We start from the raw sequence: 22781 nt of genomic DNA, 5'->3' as shown, positions 1-22781 counted from the left end.
TGTAGTCAACCATATCACAACTCACAGTGCAAAATCTGGCATGTTCACAAACTTCTGACACAGATCAGTCTCTGACCTTATGGATTGTTGCAAAGCTTTAATGGCCCAGGGTGAACACTGGGGGGAAGTAGACTGAGGAAATGCTTCCTCCTGCATGCAGCAGACTGATGGAGTCATATCAGATCCCTTAGGCCGCGTACACACGCGCGGACTGTTCGCCCAACTTTGTCCGCTGAACAGTGTTTGGGCGGACAGTCCGCTCGTGTGTGGGCTTTCAGCGGACAGTTTCAGCGGACAGTTTGACGAACAAGGTTTTTCGGAAATTCCGTAAAACTGTCCGCTGAAACCTTGTTTCAGCGAACAGTCCGCCCGTGTGTAGGCTTGTTCGTCAAACTAAGTTCCGCGCATGCTCAGAAAGGATTTACACGCCGAAAGTTATAATGCAGTGTATAGGACGTCGTATTTTTCGTCCCGTCGTGCGTGCCGTTCACGTCATCGCGCACGGTTTCAGCAAACTGTTCGTTCGTCGTGTGTGGCCATGTCCGTCCATGCTAATTTTGAGCGGACTGTTTGCCGAAACTGTTGGACGGACAAAGTTGGGCGAACAGTCCGCGCGTGTGTACGCGGCCTTACTCAATGTCTGGTAAGCTGCAGGCCCAATGCAATGACAAGCTAAAATAAATTGTTTCCAGTATGCTCAGTTCACATGGAACCACTGCAAGGCACTACAACTTGTCACACAGCATGTGTTAAGGTTAGGAAAATAAAGTATTTTATCTTTTTTGTTAAAGAAACGTACGTTCAATGTGTGGCTAAAACCAGCTTAAGTGAAGTCAATGAGCTGGAGATCAAGAACTATTTATTTATTTTTTATGGTTAAAGCTACAGGTTCTTTGAAAAAATGACATACTTGCTCACTATTGTTATAGTACTTTATTCATTTTGTCTTGTGAAGTTACTCAACAATCCACTTGATTACATAATGATTTGTTCAGTTAAAAGGACCATCATACAATACTCCATTAATTTTGATATAAAGAAAATTAAAGGCAAGCCTAAAATGAACTTAAAGTAGGGTTCCACCCAAAAGTGGAACTTCCGCTTATCTACTACTGCCCCCCACCCCCTACGGTGCCACATTTGGCACGTTTCAGGGGGGGTGGGGGAATGGGTACTGTTTTTAACAGGCACCCTTCCCCACTTCTGGGAGACTGCACCGTGGCACTGTTCTTGGAAGTTCAGCGCCCCTCCTCCTCCCACCGCCGCCGAGCTCCCTGGACAGGTAAGTGTTCATATATTAAAAATCAGCAGCTACAGTATTTGTAGCTGCTGACTTCTATTTTTTTCCCCAGGCAGAACACCGCTTTTACAAAGCTCCAATAATCAAACATATTTAATATAGTGTTCATAGCATTGTATCACTCGACTCCTAGCAAATGTGGACCGAATGACTTTTACCAAATGACTTGGCAAAATCCACATTGCCTCCTAATTTCATTCTTAAATAAAAAGCTATTTTGGTAAAAAAACAAAAAAAACATTTGCTCAGTATTTTCAGGATTAAACAGATGTTTGCCCATCCTGCAAAATAGCCAAGACCAAGAACTTAAAGCCTAACTCCATGTTTACTGTACCTTTAGATAGTATGTTTGGGCCAACCTTGCCCAAGTGAACTATTTTCCTCATTGACGAGTATTAATTAGCATTAGCTACATACAATATGTAGAGCCATGTTCAAGCAGTGGGACAGAGACATCCCGTTCTGCTAATGAAAACAAAATTGAGTCAAGCAGAGTTCCGGTCAGCCATTCATAGGAAGCTTTGTATTCTGTGACTGAATACAAATCTTCCTTTGATTGGCTGAGGCAAAGCAGAACTCAGCTTGACTCAATTTTTTTCTGGGAGCGGGATGAGAAGTTGCCGGAACACAGCACTGTATAAGTACGGTTTGTACAGCCCAGCAAGCACACCTGTTAGTGAAGGAAGTAGTTTGTTTTGCGCATCTTGTTTTTTTTCAAACATCAGCACTTGCCCTCAAATTTTTTTTCGGCTCAATGGACATAAATTCCCACAGACACTCTAAAATCTCATGGAGCACCTTCTCAGAAGACTGAAATCTGTTATTGTTGCCGGGGGGGGGGGGGGTCCAACTCCATAGTAATGCACATGGCTATGAAATAGATTATTCAACAAACTCATATACATGTGATGGCCTGAATCCTACAAATGTTTTGCCGTGTATTATATATACCCTTTATACTTTACCTAATGTAAGTAATAAATATGATTCTTAACTGTTGTACATAAAGCATAGTTACAGCTACTGTTAAAATTGCATTAATAAGGCTTCTGATCATTTGGTTAATGGCTATTGACAAAAGCATCTTACCTTTTTGGTTACTAGAATGTCTGCCTTTATTTGATGTGGCATTAACAAAAGACTCATAAAACAAAATGAAATTACAGTAAACATATGAAGATGTGAAGATATGAAAAGTATAGAACGGCAATGCTGTGTAAGTTTGTTGTGCCATCATCCAATATAGAAACTACAAAAAAAAGAAAGACCCCTGGTGGTGGACAATAGAATAGTATAAGAACAATTTTATTTATTCATTGAATTGATCTAAAACCATGTAAAAATAGTTTATAAACAGCAAAAAAAATTGTACAGTACAATGAAGCGAGTCACCTATACAAGGTATAATTAGCTAGAGAATTCATCACCCTGCATGTTTCGGAGCTAGTGTGATCTCCTTCTTCAGGGGTGGAAATAAAGCGTGAAGTATAATTCTAGTGGAGAATACAAATGACAGGATATTAGAACAGAAACACAGTAAACAAAAATAGTATGTTGTTTTCTCTTTGTACTTACATAACCAGATAAGGTGTTGTATGAATATAACAGAATATTCATTTAAAAACAACGGGACTGATCAGAAAGAATGCGTTTTTTCCCAATATCCGAGACTCCCATAGAGAAAAGATAATTAATGTGGTATTGCAATATATATATTTTTTTGTTGCTGTCTGTAGCCAGAAAAATTCTATAGAACCCTCCCCTTGATTGCCCCCTATAAGAAGCAGGGTTTTTTTGTTGGAGAAAACAAAATGAATGAAAACGAACAAACTGGACAGCCGCACTCCGGATCGAATGAAAAGGGAAAAATGCATTTTTCACTTTTCATTCGATCCGAACTGCGGCTGTCCAGAGTTTGTTCGTTTTCATTTATTTGGTTTGTGCAATCAGCCTGCACCTGGAACCCCTACCTGCCTGGAGAGTAAGCAGTCTGCCGGTGGACTGACCTGGAGCGGTGGATCTTTGTCTTTCTTGTCGACTGGAGAAAACACTGGGGCGGGCAAAGGTGCCAGGTCCTGGAAAAATAAAGATGGGAAATGCACTAGTGATGTGTAAGACAGAGGATTGGTATCCTAGTGAGTATATACTAACCAAAAATTAAATAGTAACTATGATATCAATAGTAATAGTAGGTATTTACCTGCAGTAATGATGTAGGTGAGAATGGTCTATATACTCCAAACCCACAGGGAGTGATAGAAGCTGTAGGAAATGTTAGAAAAAAAAGTTTTGTTTAAATAAAGAATGTTGTTTGTGTAGTAAAGAATTGTAAAAAATGAAACTTAACAAGGTGACCCGTAAGGCTCAATAGCAGAAAGAGGAGAAACATGAATAAGAAGAGTGAAATGTAATACATTGCAGCCAAGCTCACACGCAACACCCAGTGTGCCGTGTGAGTGAGGGTGCAGAGAGCAGCACATAAGAGGGATTATTTACCTATATGTTGCAGAGTAAAGGGAAACCACCAGACCATCCGCTCGGCGTCCCACATGTGAATACCGGCGGACATGGACCGGTGCTTAAGTACAGATCCCCCTCCAATCAGCTGGCGCAAAGACAATTACACCAGCTGGCAGAGAGAAGGACTGAGCAAGGACCCGCCCGAGTGGTGTGCGCGTGGCCCTGTCCCAAGTGCGCATGTCCTAGACAGAGACACCGGAACGGGGTCCCGCCCTCTCCACCCGCCGACACAGACAAGCCTCCCCAGATGACAGTGCATGTCCACCGGGGGATCAAGATGGAGGATAACCGGCGATGTACATGCCGGCTAAAGACTCCCAATACTCTGCCGCGGGTTCTTAACCCGGGCGGCCTAGTGTGCCAGGTGATCCCCCAGAGGACACCGAGCAGAGGGAAGGAGATGGAACCAATCAGGATACGGTGCTGGAACAGATGTAGGAAAGCACCAAAAAGAAAAAAAGAATAAAATTGTAAATAATGGGTAGCCGATGGAAAAAAGACCCCATAAGGTGGTCGTCTAGACTACCACAGAGTGATAATGCCTAAAAAGGGTTGTACATAACGGCAAAGCATTTATTATATATAAAGAAGGGGAGCCTGGGAGCCACAGTGGGACATAAAATAGAGGTATACAAAGACATCATGTTGGTAAATATAAAGGTCAATAAACACATAATAATGCATATTACAGAACAACAGAAAAATTGTGCACAATAAACCAGCAGTAAATACAGAAACAAGAAATCACTGTTTCAAACAATTGACAGAAGAGTGTGAGCAATTAAGAATTACAACTGCAGAACATGTGTCATTACAAAAAAAACAGAGAATACAGCAAAACCAAACTAGTAGGGGAATTTTTTTTCCTTGCTTCCAGATATAAACCCTTCAAGGAACGGTTTAAACCAGATGCTGTCGTTAAGGCCTGGGGGTTGGGTGGCCTTCAATGTATGTATCCACCGAGGAGGGACTTATTCCAGTCCCCCCCCCCTCCTTGGATCTGGGTGGATACGATCTAAGATTAAAAATGTAACCTTTGGAAATTTGCCGCTGTGAACTAGAGTTGTGAGGCGACCCGAAGGCGAGTCTGGGCCGCACAATTGCATACTCGTGATGTGTCTGTAAGCCCTTTTGTTTTACCGATGTAAAAACAATTGCATTCACAAAGCAGTAAATAAATTACCCCAAATGTGCCACAGTTAGCGAAGTGCCTGGGGCGGAAAATTTTGCCATTAGGTAAAGTTGTTTTTTTTGTGTTAACATTTTGTATTTGTAATAGTGCCATTTGACACAGATAAAGGTGTCTTTATACTTGCAATGTTTTTTGCTATCCTCACCTTGGAATTCGCTGCTAACGAGTGTATCGCCAATAGAGGTTACACGTTTAAAAGTAAAGGATGGTTTGGGTGCCACAAATTTCCCCAATGTTGGATCACAGGCAAGAAGGTGGCAGTGTTTTTCAACAATTTTTTTTTTACCTTGTGTTGGTTACTATATTTTGTAATAATTCTAGTACTGTTGGTATCTTTTTTGGGCTTAACTGAATAGAGTAGATTTTCTCTGGTCTGAGCGCATGCCTGCTTGAAAGATCGCTTCAGGGAGGCATGGGAATAACCCGGACACAGAAGTCTGTCGCAGAGCTTATTCGCCTCCTCCCTGAAGACCATATCCTCCGAGCAGTTGCGCCTTACTCGCAAATATTGACTGTAGGGAATGGAATTTAATAAAGGTTTTGGGTGAAAACTTGAGACATAAAGTATAGAATTGCCAACGGTGGGTTTCCTATACAGTTTACTCATAATGGAGCCCATCTCTCCCCTATAGATTTCAACATTGAGGAATGTAACACGATGTGGATCGTAAGACATGGTGAATCCCAAATTAAAATAATTTTTATTGAGTCTCAATTACCACTGTTCCAATAAATCAGAGGGTCCATCCCAGATGATGAAGATGTCATCAATGTACCGGTACCAACATAATATGTGGTCCGAGTACATAAATAAGTCCTCATCACCTAGGACCATGGCCTCCCACTCCCCCAGGTACAGGTTGGCATACGATGGGGCACAACAAGTCCCCACCGCAACCCCCTGCACCTGGAGGTAGTGGGAGCTATTGAAAATAAAGACATTATGCTGGAGAATGTATTCCAGCATTGATACAATAAATTCTCCATATAAGGGGTCAATATTTGTATCCCTTTGTATGTAATGTTTAATTACAGCTAAACCCTTATTGTGGGGGATTGAGCTGTAGAGGGATTCTACATCCACTGTAACGAATAAAGCATTGTCAGGAATCTGTACAAGATCGATAATTTGAAGAAAATGTAGGGTGTCGTTAACAAAGGAAGGCAGAGATGTGACCAATGGTTTAAGAAATGCATCAACGAGTTTATTGGCTTGTCACTCATTGCCCCGACTCCTGAAATGATGGGCCTACCAGGGGGATTCCTAACATCTTTGTGAATTTTGGGTAACGCATAAAACACTGGTGTTTGGGGAAATGTGTTCCTAATGAACTCCCAGGTTTGTTGAGTGATAATCTGATTGGAATAGGCAGTATCAACAAGCATATAAAATTCATTGTTATACTTCTTGACAATGTCAGCCGGAACACGGCGGTACCAATCTACATTCCTAAGTATTTTGTTGCACATATTGATGTAGGTAGCATTGTCCAGTACAACAATGTTGCCTCCCTTGTCCGCTGCCTTAATTGTTATTTGCTTATTGTTAGATAATTGTTTCAAGGCTATACATTCTCTTTCATTAAGGTTGGAAATGGGGATTGAGTATGGATTTTTAAAGCTTCTAATTCCTTATGGATGAGTTTAAGGAAGGCTGCAGGATTGGGGCATGTGCTCGGTGCTGGGCAGAAATCAGATTTTTTCTTAAGAAGAGACTTTTTTGTTGATATAGGAGTGTCGTTTGGATTATCAATTTCTTCCAATATTGAAGAAAGATTGACCAGATTAATCAGATTGGTTGGATCGTTTTCTTCTAATAAGGAAACTAGTTGATTAATAACTTGTTCATCCTGGGGGGTCTTTTCCTGTCAAAGTTTCCTGATTAGAGAACAATTTTTTTAAAAGTAGTTTCCGAACAAAGAGGTGGAGATCCTTGTAAATTTCAAAAGTGTCAATGTCTTGATTAGGGCAAAAGTTTAAGCCCTTTTTCAAGACAGTGATCTCATCATCAGATAAGTTATAAGAAAGATTGGCAATGTTGAGGTCCGTAAGTGGTTCACAGGATGATGTTAAAGTGCTACTTGTGTGTAGGTGTTGAGGTTGTCCACCGGGGGTGAAGTGCCTGCAAGGATCCACAATAAAAAGAGTGTGAGTTTCTTTGCCTGTTGTCCTTCAGTAGGGTCGCCAGAATATTGGCGCTTAGTACTGGGTCCAGTTTTTAACTTATGGCTCAATTGAGGGTTTGAATGGTGGGGGTGCAGCAAGGGGGGGGATGTTACTAGTAATCTGATGTGTAGTGGCCGAGATATGAGTTGGGTTGGAGGGACCCCTATTTTGATTGTATTTATTGGGTGCAGGGCTCCATTTGTATGCCCTGCCATCCTTGAAGGTATTTTTCTTCCGGGGGAATTTTTGGCCTTTTCTCCTTAGAATATCCCTATTAAATGTTTCAAGATGAATTTTTTTTTTTATATATTCTTTATTTATACTCAAGGAGGTTACAGAGTTAAATTACATACATCTTCATAGTTACATACATACATTCATCAGTTCCCGGCCCGTCTTACTCTCTGCAAAAATTCTATTTCCCTGATTTTAATAGCTGAGAACCCTTTCTTATTTATCTCTACTGTTATTAAGTATTCCACTTTTCCTCCTTTTATTTTAATATTTTCCCCCAGCCTTCCCCCCTCCCCCCAGAAAAAAAAAAAAAAAACAAGAATACAGTTTACTTAATCCCACTACATAGTGGTTTCCTTATCTTTCCCTGTTCCCCATCAGTTTCTTTCCCTCCTCTGAAGAGAGAAAAGCATTCCAAACCGTCCATACCCTGGCATATTGCTCACTTCTGTCCTGGGCCGAGTATACTAAATCTTCCACAGCCCCCACCTTCCTAACTTTATTTAACCACATTGCTATTGTGGGTGGCTTAGGATCTTTCCAAGATCGGGCAATACATGCCTTGGCCTCATTAACCATATGACACAATACCAAACTCTTATATTTTCTTATTGGAATATGTGAGAGGTGCAACAAAAAAAAAAGCCGGGTCATCCAGTATTCGATATTCGGTAAATTTTTGCACAATTTTTTGCACATCTCTTGTCAGATCTCGTTTATAGTTTATTGCTGGACCTAATGACTCAAAGAAGTGCCGAAGCCGCATTGCCTGCCAAACCTTAATTTCAAATCAGCCCCCCTGTTGAGTCAATACGGTCACTGTTGGCCAGGAGTCAAATTGCAAAAAGTGTGATGCCTGAGTATAACCCTTTTCCCACAGGCTCTCAAAGGCCCTCCTCTCCATTCCTGGTTTAAAACTAGGGTTACCTAGTATCGGGAATAGTGGGGATTGTGTTGACGAAAATTTCGAATTCTGACTAATTCTAAGCCCTATTTGCAATGTTGGACCTATAAGAGGGTGTTTTTTCATGGATTCCGGTAGTACTGTGTAGCACCAGATCGCTCTTCGTAGGGGTACTGTACACATTTCTTGCTCTAGTTCCGTCCATAGTTTAAATTCTGTGTGTCGACACCAATCAATAATCCTCCCAATATGAACCGCCTTATAATATTTAAATAAATCTGGAACTGCTAAGCCTCCGTCTCTTTTTAGCATGGTCATCCGGCTTCTACTAATCCTTGGTCTCTTACCTGACCAAGTAAATTTCGTAAACATCATATCTATTTTGCGGAAGAACGCAGGTGGAATCTCTATCGGTAGGGCCTGTAATAAATACAGAAATTTTGGCAGAATACTCATTTTAATGGAATTGCAGCGGCCAAACCATGAATGCAGTCCATGTTGCCATTTCTCTAACAAAGTTCTAACTGTCTTAAGGAGCGGGGGAAAGTTCATCTTAAATGTCTCCTCTATCTTTGCTGGGATCTGTGTGCCCAGGTACTTTAGAGCCGTCCCTACCCATTTAAATTTAAAATTGGGTTGTAGCAATTGTTGTTTTTCCCGGGGTAGAGCTACCCCCATTGCCTCTGACTTTGAATAGTTAATTTTAAAATGTGCTAGTGCTCCATATTCTTCTATTTCCTTCATTAGATTTGGCAGTGAGGTGTGTGGACTGACCAGTGAGAACAGCAAATCATCTGCATACGCAGAGATTTTATAGTTCCTATCTCCTAATTGTAGACCTCTAATATCTGGGTTTAACCTGATTTTATTCAGTAATGGTTCTATCGAAAGGGCAAATAGCATAGGAGAAAGTGGGCAACCTTGCATTTTTTATTTATTCTCTTTATGTATTATTGGTCTTTGTGATTTGAGTTGTTGCAATTTACCACACAAATTGATGACGTCAACATTTAGAGCATTTATTATATTCCTCAGTTAAAATTTCCATCAAACCTCATGAACAGGCCCGTAATACTTGTTCCCATTTTAGTTTAAACTCCAAAGTAGGGAAGATCTGGACTCGCAGTCCCAACGGGTTAATGTCTTCCCTAATGTAGTCAATGTAGTCTCTAATATTTTGGATAGTCTGTAAAATAAAGAAGACATTTCAAAGTCTATGTATTCTTTGTCACCAAAGTCTTTTAAATATCCCTCCATGAGGGTGGCCCAGTCGTTTCCTGTATAGCCTGTCATAGTACTCCACTTAAACAATAGTCTGAGTTATACAGCGTATTTAAAAATGAAAATAAAAATTAAAAAGTATATTCAAATAGAGTAGTAACAGTAAACATATAAACAATTACTACATTTTTCACAGTACTAATTGTTGTCTTTCACTCCTGTTCTTTTATCAGGACTTGGCAGAAAATGGATGCAGTGTTGCTTCTGAAGAACCTCTTCCTAGAAAGTCACCTTCACCATCAGCCGAGAAGCAGGATCCTAAAGCCAGGGAGGACAGACGACCCATCACAGTGCACTTTGGTCAGGTAGGTCTAAGACAATAATCTGTATCCCATTATTAATCGTGGAGTGCATCAGTATTTTTTATCTAAGTATATGTACTACCATATTTTCACATTAAGGTTTACACCACCATAAAGTATACTGTACACCAGCCATAACCTTATCACCACTAACAGGTTAAATAAATAACATTGATTATTTTGTTATAATGACATCTAAAGGTTTGTGGCATATATTAGGCTTTAAGTAAAAATGCTGTCACTGAAGTTGATGTATTGAAAGCAGAAAAATGGGCATTGCAGTTTTTTGTGTATGGGGATGCATAGCCGCAGACTGGTCAGAGTGACCATGCTGACCCATGTCCACAGCCAAAAGCACCTATGATGGGCATATGAGCATCAAAACTGGACCACAGAGCAATGGAAGAAGGTGACCTGGTCTGATGAATCAGGTTTTCTTTTATGTCCTATGCGGAGCTGGGTGAGTGTGCCCTAAGGGAAGAGATGGCACTTAGGTGCAGTATGGAAAGAAGGCAAGTCGCGGAAGGCAGTGTGATGCTTTGAGCAATGTTCTGCTGGGAAACCTTGGTCCTGCCATTCATGTGGATGTTACTTGACATGTACCGCCTACGTAAAACATTGTTGCTGACCAAGTACATCCCTTCATGGAAACCGTATGATGGTAGTGGGCTCTTTCATCAGGATAATGTACCTTGTCCCACTGCAAAAATGCTTTAAGAAAGAGGAACACAACAACATGTTTGAGGTATTCACTTGGGCTCCAAATTCTCCAGATCTCATTCCAATTGAGCTACTGTGGGATGTATTGGAAAAATGTCTGGTTTGGGTTAGGACACATTTGGATGGGTGACTAATGCTGGTGATAATGAAGGCGGCAGGAAGTTGCAGCTTGCTGCTCACAGGTGGCTAAAACAGCTGCAGGAATCAGCATATTCTTGCCACTGTCATTTGCATTGTCGCTAGTCACCTGTGTGGATGTATCTTCTGAGAGTGCACCAGAGTTGTAATCACTTTATTTCATGGGGTGACAGAGTGTTTATTTACAGTTTTATGCAGAATAAGTATACTTTTTGAGAGTTTGGCCTCTTTGACATGACCGATCCATTCAGGTCCGCCTATCAGTTCTTTAAGCGGACCTGAACGGATGCTCCATAGAGGTCTATGGAGTGTCGGATGTCAGTGGTGACATGTCTGCTGACATCCGGCCCGTTCTGATCCGAAAAAGTGTGACGGAGGAAAAATCTACTTTTCCATCTGTCATCGGATCGGGTGACGACGGACTCTGCGGTCCATCGTCATCCGATCTCCCATAGAGGAGAGCGGCGCTCTGACAGTTCCATCCCTGCGCAGTCTGCAGAGATGGACCTGTCATCTTCCTGCAAGCGGATGTCCACGGCCGGATCAGCACGGATCCGCCCCATGTGAAAGAGCCCTTTGTCTGCTTTACTTTCTCTTCTGTCACCCGAGGTTTCTGCCTGTTTTTTAAATTCTTCTTTTAAATCACTGAATAAATATTGTTTTTATCTTCACTTTCAATTTCTTAATTTCTTATTATCTGACTATTAATGTTCAGTAAGGACACAAAATATATTTCCTCTTGAAATCTTTTCAACACATTTGGCATATGTGCTAAACTATAGTAGCGATTTAAAAATTTTTACTGACAAAATTGTCTGAGGAATAACATACAGTCTCTAGAAATGTAATGGGATGGATGAGGTCAGAAATTATACAGATATGGAATAATATCACCTTGGAACGATAATAGATAACAAAACCAAGAGGAAAAACTGACAATTGCAAGGATTCCGCCTCACCAAGATATGGACATACCTCATGTTGACGATTTACATTATAGGGAATCTTGTCATTTACAATTCTCAGAATAAGAAAGAGAAAACATATTATTTCTATGTTAAATGCGTTTTTTGGGGCATTGGGGGAGCATATGTTCAGGGGTGATCTGGACTAGTGTCCTTGACTTTTGAGAACGTCATCTGACGAAATGCATTAGGGCTGAGCTACACTATGTGATGTCATCACACACTGAAATTGTCCTCTAGGCAGAATTCTGCTGTCTGTTGTGACTTGTGTATACAGCACTTATACATCCTATATTTAAGTGAGAGCAATTTCATTTAATAAAATATTTATTTGCTGGCTTACACTATGTGGAGCATGGGTCTCCCTTTTTCCTCTTTCTGAGCATATTTCTATGGGTTGTTGAAGCAAGATCTAAATAACCAGTGGTGTCCTGGTGATCGTAGGAGCTTTTCCTAGTTCTTATGCATATGCAAGTGTAATCTTCAAAGTGATCCTGGGTCTAGCTTATTACCAATTGGCATTCCTTGAAGAACACTTTTGGGATAGATCTACATAAAAATACATGCCATACATGACCTCTCTATAACTTGGCAGTCATGGGGTTCCGTTAGGCATTGTGTGATTTATTCATGGCAGAGGCGTGCTCACTGTAGTCGGATGCACTTAATATCTTTTATGTGACGAGGAGCTACGTGGACTTTTTTTCACATTCTGTCTGTTTAGGTTAATATGCACAGTGGATTTGTTATTTGTATTTATTGAGTACAGTACATTTTTCTATTGTTTTCTGGAATACCATTAGCTCTTGGTGCCAAATGAGCTTAAATCAGAACCCTACATAAAAACAAAAAGATAAAACTGGACAACCTATATAATAAATAAAGTAGCTTCTGCTGCAGTGTTTTACTATGAATCCAGTCTGTGCCTCCTCAGTACTTCTCTTTCATCACTGGAGTCTGACAGCCAGCATTCTTCAACCCACTTTATTCAAGCCCAGGTCTTCCTGGACCCACTTCCAGTCTGTTGCTGGACAACAGTGCAAGTAGAAATGGGCCAGTGATTAGCTCATATCTGATCAAATCTGTCACTCTGCTCCCTCCACCTATCATCCTGCTGCTTGTCAGTACATGAACTGATTGACTTCCTTAAAGTGGTTGTAAACCCTCCCTCACAACTTTGTTCCATGTAAATCAGCATAAAAAACCTTAATGAACACTGCTTGTAGAAATCTCCTTACTTGCTTAGTATTGTTGTAATCCTTTTTGTTCTTTAGAATGAAGTCACTGAGCATGCCCAGATCTCCCCTGATTTACGGCACACTCTCTATGTGCTTACCTACCTGTTATCAAGACTTCCTACGGCACAACACTGAACTCCCAGGAGACTTCAGAATCATTCAGAGCTTCCTCCTACACACCATGTGACCATGGGACATGACATGCAGTGTAAACTTGGCCATTACTGCAGTCTTATCAACTGAAGCTGATAAGACTGAAAAAGGGAAACATTAGACATTGGCACAAGTAAATACTATGAAATAAAACAAGTGAGCTATGAACAAGGAAGCAGGGTTGCCATAGGTTGGATTGAGAAGGAGGCTTGGTTAACAGTACAGGAAGTGCTCACCGTAAGGGCGGAAATACACTCCACTGTGGACTCAGAAAACAATACTTAAGATGGCACTGCCTAACCCCTGGAAACAAATTTTTAAAGTTTCTATAAGTAATATGCGATTTTGGCTGGATTACAGTGGCTATAGTCTGATAATTACTTATTATAATGGACTAAATGAAGAGATGCATCAGAGTGGGAGAGTTTACTTCCTCTTTAAAGAGGGATTCCACCAAAAAAATAAATATTAAAAGCCAGCAGCTATAAATACTACAGCTGCTGACTTTTAATAAATGGACACTCACCTGTCCCAGGTTCCAGCGATGCCGGCAGCCGAGGCCGATCGATCGCTCGGCTCTCGGCTGCTGCCGCCACCATTCTAGGTGAGGGAATCAGGAAGTGAAGCGAATCGGCTTCACTTCCCGGTTCCCTACTGCGCATGCGCGAGCCGCGCCGCGCAATAGGAAATCTCTGCGCTGTCACTGGGACCTGTGTGTGTCCCAGCAGACAGCGCGGCAGGGCAGGAAATGGCGTAGACTCCCACGGGAGTCTATGCCCGGAAGTGGGTGAAAATACCTGTCTTTGACAGGTATCTCCACCCCCCTCCCCCCTGAAAGGTGTCAATTGTGACACCGGAGGGGGGGAGGGATCCGATCAGCGGAGGTTCCACTTTAGGGTGGAATCCCGCTTTAAACTCATGCACTGCTGTACAGAAACTGCAAAAGGCTGATACCAAGTCATATTTTAAGTACTTATACTGTTTGCATTTTTAAAATATAAAATTTTTATTATGTATCAATGAATACAGAGCTTTATGAATTTGTATATTTTATATCTGCCTAGAGTTCAGCTTTAAGGCCTCCATTTTACATCCATTTTCTCTACCACACAAGCTTCCTTCTTACGTTTTAAAAGCTCGTTCACCCAGATCCTTGGCAAGAAAGAGCAAAGGTGTAACTAGAACCTTCAGGATCCCGGTGCAAGAAACCATAAAAGGTCCCCCTGATCCCCGACCCAGCACCCCCACGGTGGTGAAACGTCAGGCCTCAGACGCAAGTTCAACTTTTTCGACCCTGGTAGTTTTGCCGCTGGTGTCAGTGTTTTTTTATTTATTTTATATTATTCTTTTTTACCATTTTATTTATTTGTTTACAATTTTATTAGTTATTATTATTTTTGTTTTCAAAAAAGCCTCCTGTTGGGTGCTTTGGGTAAATATCATGGGTCTAAAAAGATCTCTGATGTATCACCTTTGAGTCCTTCCCCGCTCTCTATCCTGAAAGCATACCCTGCTGCAGCCAGCAGGAGAGGGAAGGGGGGAACTTGGCAGCACTGCAGGGATGAAGTTGGCCAGGGGATCATACACGGGCCCGATCACAGTCATTTCCTGCTGCAGCCACATGTAAGCAAAGCAAGGAGTTGGGGAGGGGACAGAAAATTCTGGGGAATATGTGTAGCAGCTAAGGGGAAGCGAAGAAAAACAAAGGAGAGAAGTAAGGCTGGAGTAAGGTTGGAATGCCAGATGAAGGGGAATACCGGGTAATTAAGCATCCTATAAGAGACATCAGTAATTGCATAGCTTAACCACTTGCTGACAGGCTCACGCCAATATACGTTGGCAAAGTGGCATGGGTGCAAAAAAAAGACATACCCGTACGTCACTCCATCATCAGCGGCTAGAAGGTCCCGCAGACTCAATGTCTGCCGGTGGCCCGCGATCGTGGCACGGAGAGGCAGAATAGGGATATGTGAACAAGGTATTTTCCTGTTCTGCCTAGCAACATGACAAGGATCTACTGCTCCCAGTGATCGGGAGCAGTGATTTCTGTCATGTTGTAGTGAGCCCATCACCCCCACAGTTAGAACACACTGAGGGAACACACTTAACCCCTTGATCACCCCCCTAGTGTTTAACCCCTTTCCTGCCAGTGGCATTTACACAGTAATTGGTGCATTTTTATAGCAACTATCATTGTATAAATGCCAATGGTCCCAAAATAGTGTCAAAAGTGTCCGATCTGTCCGCCGCAATGTCGCAGTCATGATAGAAATCACAGATCGCCACCATTACTAATAAAAATAAATTATAATACAAATGGCATAAATCTATCCTCTATTTTGTAGACATGATAACTTTTGTGTAATGAATCAATATACTTATTGAGATTTTTTTTTTTTACCAAAAATATGTAGAATACATATTGGCCTAAACTGATGAATAAATATGTTTTTTTAATATATTTTTTGGGTATATTTGTTATAGCAAAAAGTAAAAAATGTTGTTGTTTTTTTTCAAAATTGTCGCTTTTTTTGTTTATAGCGCAAAAAATAAAAACCACAAAGGTGATCAAATACCACCAAAAGAAAGCTCTATTTGGGGGAAAAAGGGATGTCAATCTTGTTTTGGTACAACATGCAATTGTCAGTTAAAGTAACGCAGTGTCGTATCTCAAAAAAGGGCTTGGTCAGGAAGGGAATAAATCCTCCTGGGGCTGAAGTGGTTAAAAAAAGGCACAAGTCTATCTAGTTCAACCAAAATTAAAAAAAGGAAGTAAATAGAAAACCTCCATTTACTGAAACCTATGCCCACATTTGGTCTAGAGGAAGTCAAAAAACCCTTTAAAGTCTAGGTGGTCACATTGGACGGGTCTGCTTCTGGACAGAGAGTGCCTTCAGCAAAATGAGTGACCTTGGCACATGGTGCAAACCAGTGACCCTAAAGGCAAATTACACCCTCACCGTGCACAAAATGACTAACACAGATCTGAGCAGAGTATTTAAGGGTCAGGAGATTCAGAAGGCTCTGGTTAACCAATTAAGAAAGTGAAGCACAGATAACGCAAGAACAACCCACTGTAGAACTTGAGAAACATGGAGCATGAAACATGATGAGCCTGAATCCATATACAAAGACTGCCAAACGCAATGTCATCCTGCGCCAGGCTGAGACATAGAATGCAGAAAGCTTGTTCCAGATAAGGGCCAAATTCTATCCCCTCTCACTTCATAGACCTAAAGAAAACTTCCAGGCCTGATGACATTTTATGGAAAGTATAAAAGAATGTGGCTGAGCTTTTTTAAATATATATATATATATATATATATATATATATATATATATATATGGCTAAAAGTGTTAAAGGGGGGGGGCTGATGCGTGTTGCTAAATCCCAATCTGGGTCATAAATGGTGCCTCATCCCCATTGGACTGTACGCAAAAAGGGGGAACCGGATGGGACATTAGCAGTACCAAACTGATTAATACAAGAAAATGTTGCAAAATATACACTTTATTGACAGAGAATTAAAATTACCACGCATGAGGTGTTTATAACAACAAATGCATTAGTAAAGCTCTACATCATATGAAGTTCCATCCATTAAGATGCCATTCAGATGGCAACAAGAGAACCTCAGCACTTTTCAACTCATAAAGTGTCTTCATGGGGAGAAAGTGATAAAATACATACTTCAAGATGCATTAATAAAAACAATAGAGGAAGTCCAAGTGAAAGACCAAAGATAGAAAACCAGATAGGATACAAGGGAGACAAGGCTCAACTGACTCCTCAATAATAGTGTAGAATGCCCTTATACAGAGTCCAGGACTACAAGGATCACCTCCATGGTGGCAAAAGATCCCAACACAGGATGTTAAAAAAACCTCTGACTCGTTATTGATTGATTGATAGAATACATCACTTATTCTGAATGGCTAAAAATGTTGTTTATATTAAAAAAAAAGGCTTTACAACCACTTTAACTACCGTAAACATTAAACTACACTAAATCTTCCATCCAGCCTCTCACTGTTTGCATTTATAATTTTATGAAGGGAAAAGGTAGTGGTTTAAAACAAATTACTTTTGGGTTTAACTAATCTTTTTTTTTCTGTGTATTGTGCATGGTTTTTCGTCGCTGGGGGAGGCGTGAAGGGAGTCTAAAAGTGTGTGCTAAAAGGTATTCCTCTTTCTTATCTCAAAAAGTTTGAAACTATGCTTCTTTATGTACTAATGTAATGATAATGAGCATGACAAGGACTTCATCTCTGCTGACATTCCATAAACTTTACTGGTTCTAGTTATTCTCTTCAGTATTTTGTTGTAAAGTACTTCTGACATACCAGAAGGTGTACTCTGAGCCTGCTTCCACTGTCTAACTGTCATTTGTAATGCTGCACTTAGTGGCTTTCCTAGGCTGAGATAATGTCATCAGTCCTCTACAGGCAGGAGGATGCATTTTATCAGTCTGCTCCCCCAGTGACCAGCCTGGAACATTTTAGAAAGCCACAAGGTGAGAGGTTGTGGCAAGGGATGATCTGTCTCAGATGTTTGTGAATACAACAAATAACTGGGCAAGACTTAAATGATTGTGTCATCTCCGAGCCAGCATCTCAGTCCACAATATAGATGCTGATCCTAGCTTATGACTGAACAAAGTTGATGCCATCCTTCTACATGGAGCATATGATGGCATGGTCAAGGGGGAAGGGATATCTGTGAGAGGTAATAAATAAGCTGGTCAAAATTCATGGCACCCTTAACTTAATATTTAACCACTTCAATACCAGGCACTTAAACACCTTCCTGCCCAGACCAATTTTGAGCTTTCAGCGCTGTCGCACTTTGAATGACAATTGCGCGGTCATGCTACACTGTACCCAAATGAAATTTTTATCATTTTTTTCCCCACAAATAGAGCTTTCTTTTGGTGGTATTTGATCACCTCTACGGTTTTTATTTTTTGCGCTACAAATAAAAAAATACCGAAAATTTTGAAAAAAAAATGTTTTTTTTGTTTCAGTTTCAAAACTTTGTAAATAAGTATGTTTTCTCCTTCACTGATGGGCACTGATGGGGTACACTGATGGGCACTGATAAGGCGGCACTGATGGGCACCAATGATGTGGCACCAATGATGTGGCACCAGTGAAGTGGCACTGATGAGGTGGCATTGATGGACACTGATAGGCGGCACTGACAGGCAGCACGGATGGGCGACACGGATGGACACTGATAGGTGGCACAAATTGGCACTGATAGCTGGCACAGATTGGCATGGATGGGCGGCACAGATGGGCATGGATAGGCGGCACAGATGGGCATGGATAGGCGGCACAGATGGGCATGGGTGGGCACTGATAGGCAGCACAGGTGGGCACTGATAGGCGGCACAGGTGGGCACTCATAGGCGGCACAGGTGGGCACTCATAGGCAGCATTGGTGTTATACTGTACTAATGGATGCCAATCAGTGCCAAACAATAATGCATGCCAATCAGTGATGCCCATTGTGGGCACTGATTGGCATCCATTATGGGCACTGATTGGCATCCATTGTGCTGACTGGCATCCCTGGTGGTCTAGGGAGGATTACCTTTTGCTTAGCATCCCTGGTGGTCTGGTGGCGTCCCTGGTGGTCCAGTGTGGGCATCCTCGGGGGGGCTGTGCTGATAATCGATCAGCACAGACCCCCCCTGTCAGAGGAGCAGCCGATCGGCTCTCCTCTACTCGCATCTGACAGACGCGAGTGAGGAAAAGCCGATCACTGGCTCTTCCTATTTACACTGTGATCAGCCGTGATTGGACACGGCTGATCACGTGGTAAAGAGTCTCCGTCGGAGACTCTTTACCGAGATCGTAGTTGCCGGGTGTCAGACTGACACCCCACAACAACGATCGCCGCGATGCGTGCCCCCGAGGGCACGCAGCGGCTCATAATCCTGATCACGTCATATGATGTCCGATCAGAATTATGAAACCACTTTGCCACCGTCAATTTGTAATATGGCGGGCGGCAAGTGGTTAATATTTGGTTGCACGCCCTTTGGAAAAAATTACTGAAATCAGTTACTTCCTATAACCATGAATAAGCTTCGTACACCTCTCACCTGGAATTTTGCACCACTCTTCCTTTACAAACTGCTCTAGGTCTCTCTTATTGGAAGGGCGCCTTTTCCCAACAGCAATTTTAAGATCTCTCCACAGGTGTTCAATGGGATTTAGATCTGGACTCATTGCTGGCCACATTAGAACTCTCCAGCACTTTGTCGCCATCCATTTTTGGGTGCTTTTTGACGTATGTTTGGGGTCATTGTCCTGCTGGAAGACCCAAGATCTCGGACGCAAACCCAGCTTTCTGACACTGGGCTCTACAGTGCGACCCAAAATCCTTTGGTAATCCTCAGATTTCATGATGCCTTGCACACATTCAAGAAGGCACCCAGTGCCAGAGGCAGCAAAACAACCCAAGAACATCATTGAACCTCCACCATATTTCACTGTAGCTACTGTGTTCCTTTCTTTGTAGAGCTCATTCTGTTTCGGTAAACAGTAGAATGCTGTGCTTTACCAAAAAGGTCTATCTTGGTCTCATCTGTCCACAAGACATTTTCCTTGGCTTACTCAAGTACATTTTGGCAAACTGTAGTCTTGCTTTTTTTGTCTCTGTGTCAGCAGTGGGATCCTCCTGGGTCTCCTGCCATAACATTTCATTTCATTTAAATGTCGACGGATAGTTCGCGCTCACACTGATGCTCCCTGAGCCTGCAGGACAGCTTGAATTTCTTTGGAACTTGTTTGGGGCTGCTTATCCACCATCTGGACTATCCTGCGTTGCAACCTTTCATCCATTTTTCCCTTCCATCCACGTCCAGAGAGATTAGCTACAGTGCCATGGGTTGAAAACATCAAAGGCGAATCTAGAACTCTGGAGATGGACTTGTAACTTTGAGATTGTTGATATTTTTCCACAATTTTGGTTCTCAAGTCCTTAGACAGTTCTCTTCTCTTTATGTTGTCCATGCTTAGTGTGGCACACACAGACACACAATGCAAAGACTAAGTGAACTTCTCTCCTTTTTATCTGCTTTCAGGTGTGATTTCTATATTGCCCACACCTGTTACTTGCCCCAGGTGAGTTTAAAGGAGCATCACATGCTTGAAACAATCTTATTTATCCACAATTTTGAAAGAGTGCCAAGAATTTTGATCAGCCCTTTTTTGGAATTGTGTGTGACATTATGTCCAATTTGCTTTTTTTCCTCCCTTTTTTGTTTTGTTCCAATACACACAAAGGGAATAAACATGTGTATAGCAAAACAGGTGTCACTGCAATACTTTTCTGTGAGAAATAATTGATTTTCTGGGAACATTTCTGGGGCGCCAACAATTTCGGCCATGACTGTACATTTGATACATCTTCTCTAGCATGCATGAATATATCTGATGCTAGGTCCATTTTAATAACACATCCATCGGATGTGGGCATTGTTAGCCTGTCCAGAAACAAAAAGGTGTCAGTGGTCTGTGTCGTTAACCATTTTGTCATCTCACTGGAATTGTCTTTGCTGACATGAGCCTAATATTTTTTTGTGAACATTTGGCACAACTTGCAACAATTTTAAGCACTTCTAAAATTCTGCCCAAGTTAACCACTTCAGCCCCGGAAGATTTTCCCCCTTAATGACCAGGTACTGCGTCGCTTTAACTGACAATTGTGCAGTCATGCAACGTTGTACCCAAGCATGTCCTTTTTTCCCCACAAATAGAGCTTTCTTTTGGTGGTATTTGGTCACCTCTGCGGTTTTTATTTTTTGTGCTATAAGCAAAAAAAGTGACAATTTTGAAAAAAAACACAATATTTTGTACTTTTTGCTATAATAAATATACCCCCCCCCCCCTCCAAAAAAAAGAATGTCTTCACCAGTTTAGGCTGATATATATTCTTCTACATATTTTTTGGTAAATGACAATAAGCTTATTTTGATTGGTTTATGCAAAAGTTATACGGTACCTTCTACAAAATAGGGGATACAGTTATGGCATTTTTATTATTATTATTGTTTTACTAGTAATGGTGGTGATCTGCGATTTTTATCAGGGCTGAAAGATTGCAGTGGACAAGTCAGACACTTTTGACACTTTTTTGGGACCATTGACATTTATACAGCGATCAGTGCTATAAATAGCCACTGATTATTGTATAAATGTCACTGGCAGGGAAGGTGTTAACACTAGGGGGTGATCAAGGGGTTAACTGTGTTCCCTATGTGTGTTCTAACTGTGGGGGGAATGTGGCTGACCAGAGGAAGAGAGAGATCGTTGTCCCTACTTAGTAGGAACACACTATCTCTCTAATCTCCCCTGACAGAACCAGGATTTGTGTGTTTACATGCAAAGATCCGGTTCTCAATCTGTCACAAGCAATTGCGGGTGCCCGCTTGGTCATTGCGCCCGCTGGGCGCACTCATCGGCTCTGGGGACATGCTGCCGTCGCCTCCGGTGGCGCACACCTCCTACAGCGTCTTAAATGTGTAAATGCCTGTACATGTTAGTCTATCTCCATGCAAAAACAAAAAAAAAAAAAACACCCCGCAGCTAGTGCCTTCAGGAGCAGCAGATTTTGGCCAAAAAATGCTTGGCCTGCCTGATCACATATAAACGCACCTAAGCGCTAGTAATATTTAGCACTTGATTGTTAATTAATTTCAATGGCCAGATTCAATTATTATTCTGCCCATTGAAATTAACAAATACCCAAGTTCTTAATGTGCCTAAATGGTTAACATGAGTTTACAAGCATCTAGTGTGTTTTTTGGGGGGGTTTTTTGCCAAAGCTCAGCTGCCAGGAGGAAAGCAATCTAGGAGCATTAGCAAAACATCCAGTGTACATGAGGCCTAACACTGCAGAGAGAGCTTGCTACACTTTTTGAATCTCTGTGATCAACGACGTCTCCAAGGGTCATTCACTCCTGCCTATGGCACGAGCCCCTGCAGTGAAAGCTGTGAGCTATAGCCTTGGTCTATATCCGAGCCATAGGATATGGAGCAATGGCCGCATTTCTCTGTTGAAAAGGTACTATTTTAAATCCCTCCCGAAAAAAAGTAGAAAAACAATACCGCATATTTTTAATAAAAAGCACCTTATATATGTAGTTCCCTTGAGTATTTAATACTTTAATTCATACAAGGGGACTCCTATCCTATATGAGAGAGACAATTTTCAGTTTCTTCCTTATGTCGCAGAGCTACATTCATGAAGCCAAGACACCATCTAGTGGAAAGTTTAAAATACTAAGAAAAGAAGCTGGACAACAAGCAGATCACATAGCTTGTTCATCTCTCTGTGTAGGTCTGTCTATGGTTCTTTTGCAGTTTCTGATATGCCTTACTTGCGATTCATATCATTATTAAAACTACTTTGTAATGACTTGATTAGTGTCAGAATTGATCATTTTTGTTATTCTTTAGGTGGCTACACTTATACAGCACAGCCTTATGCCATGTGACTTTTTCAAACAATAACCAATTCAACAATTAAAATAACTGTACCATGGATTGATTAGCATAAAGCTGGCTGTACATCCTACAGACTTATATACAAGACTGCAATAGGAAGAAGAGATTGTAGGGTGTCTGGCCAGCTTTACCATATGCTTAGATACAGA

At 41.5% G+C, this 22781-nt stretch overlaps 1 protein-coding gene across 4 annotated transcripts in view; it reads left to right on the top strand.

Annotated features, from left to right (window-relative positions):
- DENND1A (DENN domain containing 1A) overlaps positions 1-22781 on the top strand; it is a 1535852-nt gene that overhangs the window by 1301701 nt on the left and 211370 nt on the right. For all 4 annotated transcript variants that reach the window (XM_077478826.1, XM_077478827.1, XM_077478824.1 and 1 more), the window contains exon 19: positions 9771-9902. In XM_077478826.1, coding sequence (XP_077334952.1) covers positions 9771-9902 — 132 coding nt within the window. The remainder of the gene's footprint in view (positions 1-9770; positions 9903-22781) is intronic.

The sequence above is a fragment of the Lithobates pipiens genome, unplaced genomic scaffold (genome assembly GCF_037356315.1).
Source record: "Lithobates pipiens isolate NorthernLeopardFrog02 unplaced genomic scaffold, aLitPip1_a1.2 Scaffold_1, whole genome shotgun sequence".
In the NCBI taxonomy this organism is placed as follows: Eukaryota; Metazoa; Chordata; class Amphibia; order Anura; family Ranidae; genus Lithobates; species Lithobates pipiens.
The sequence above is the reverse complement of the archived record's forward strand: the minus strand, read 5'-3'. Positions and strand labels throughout refer to the sequence as shown.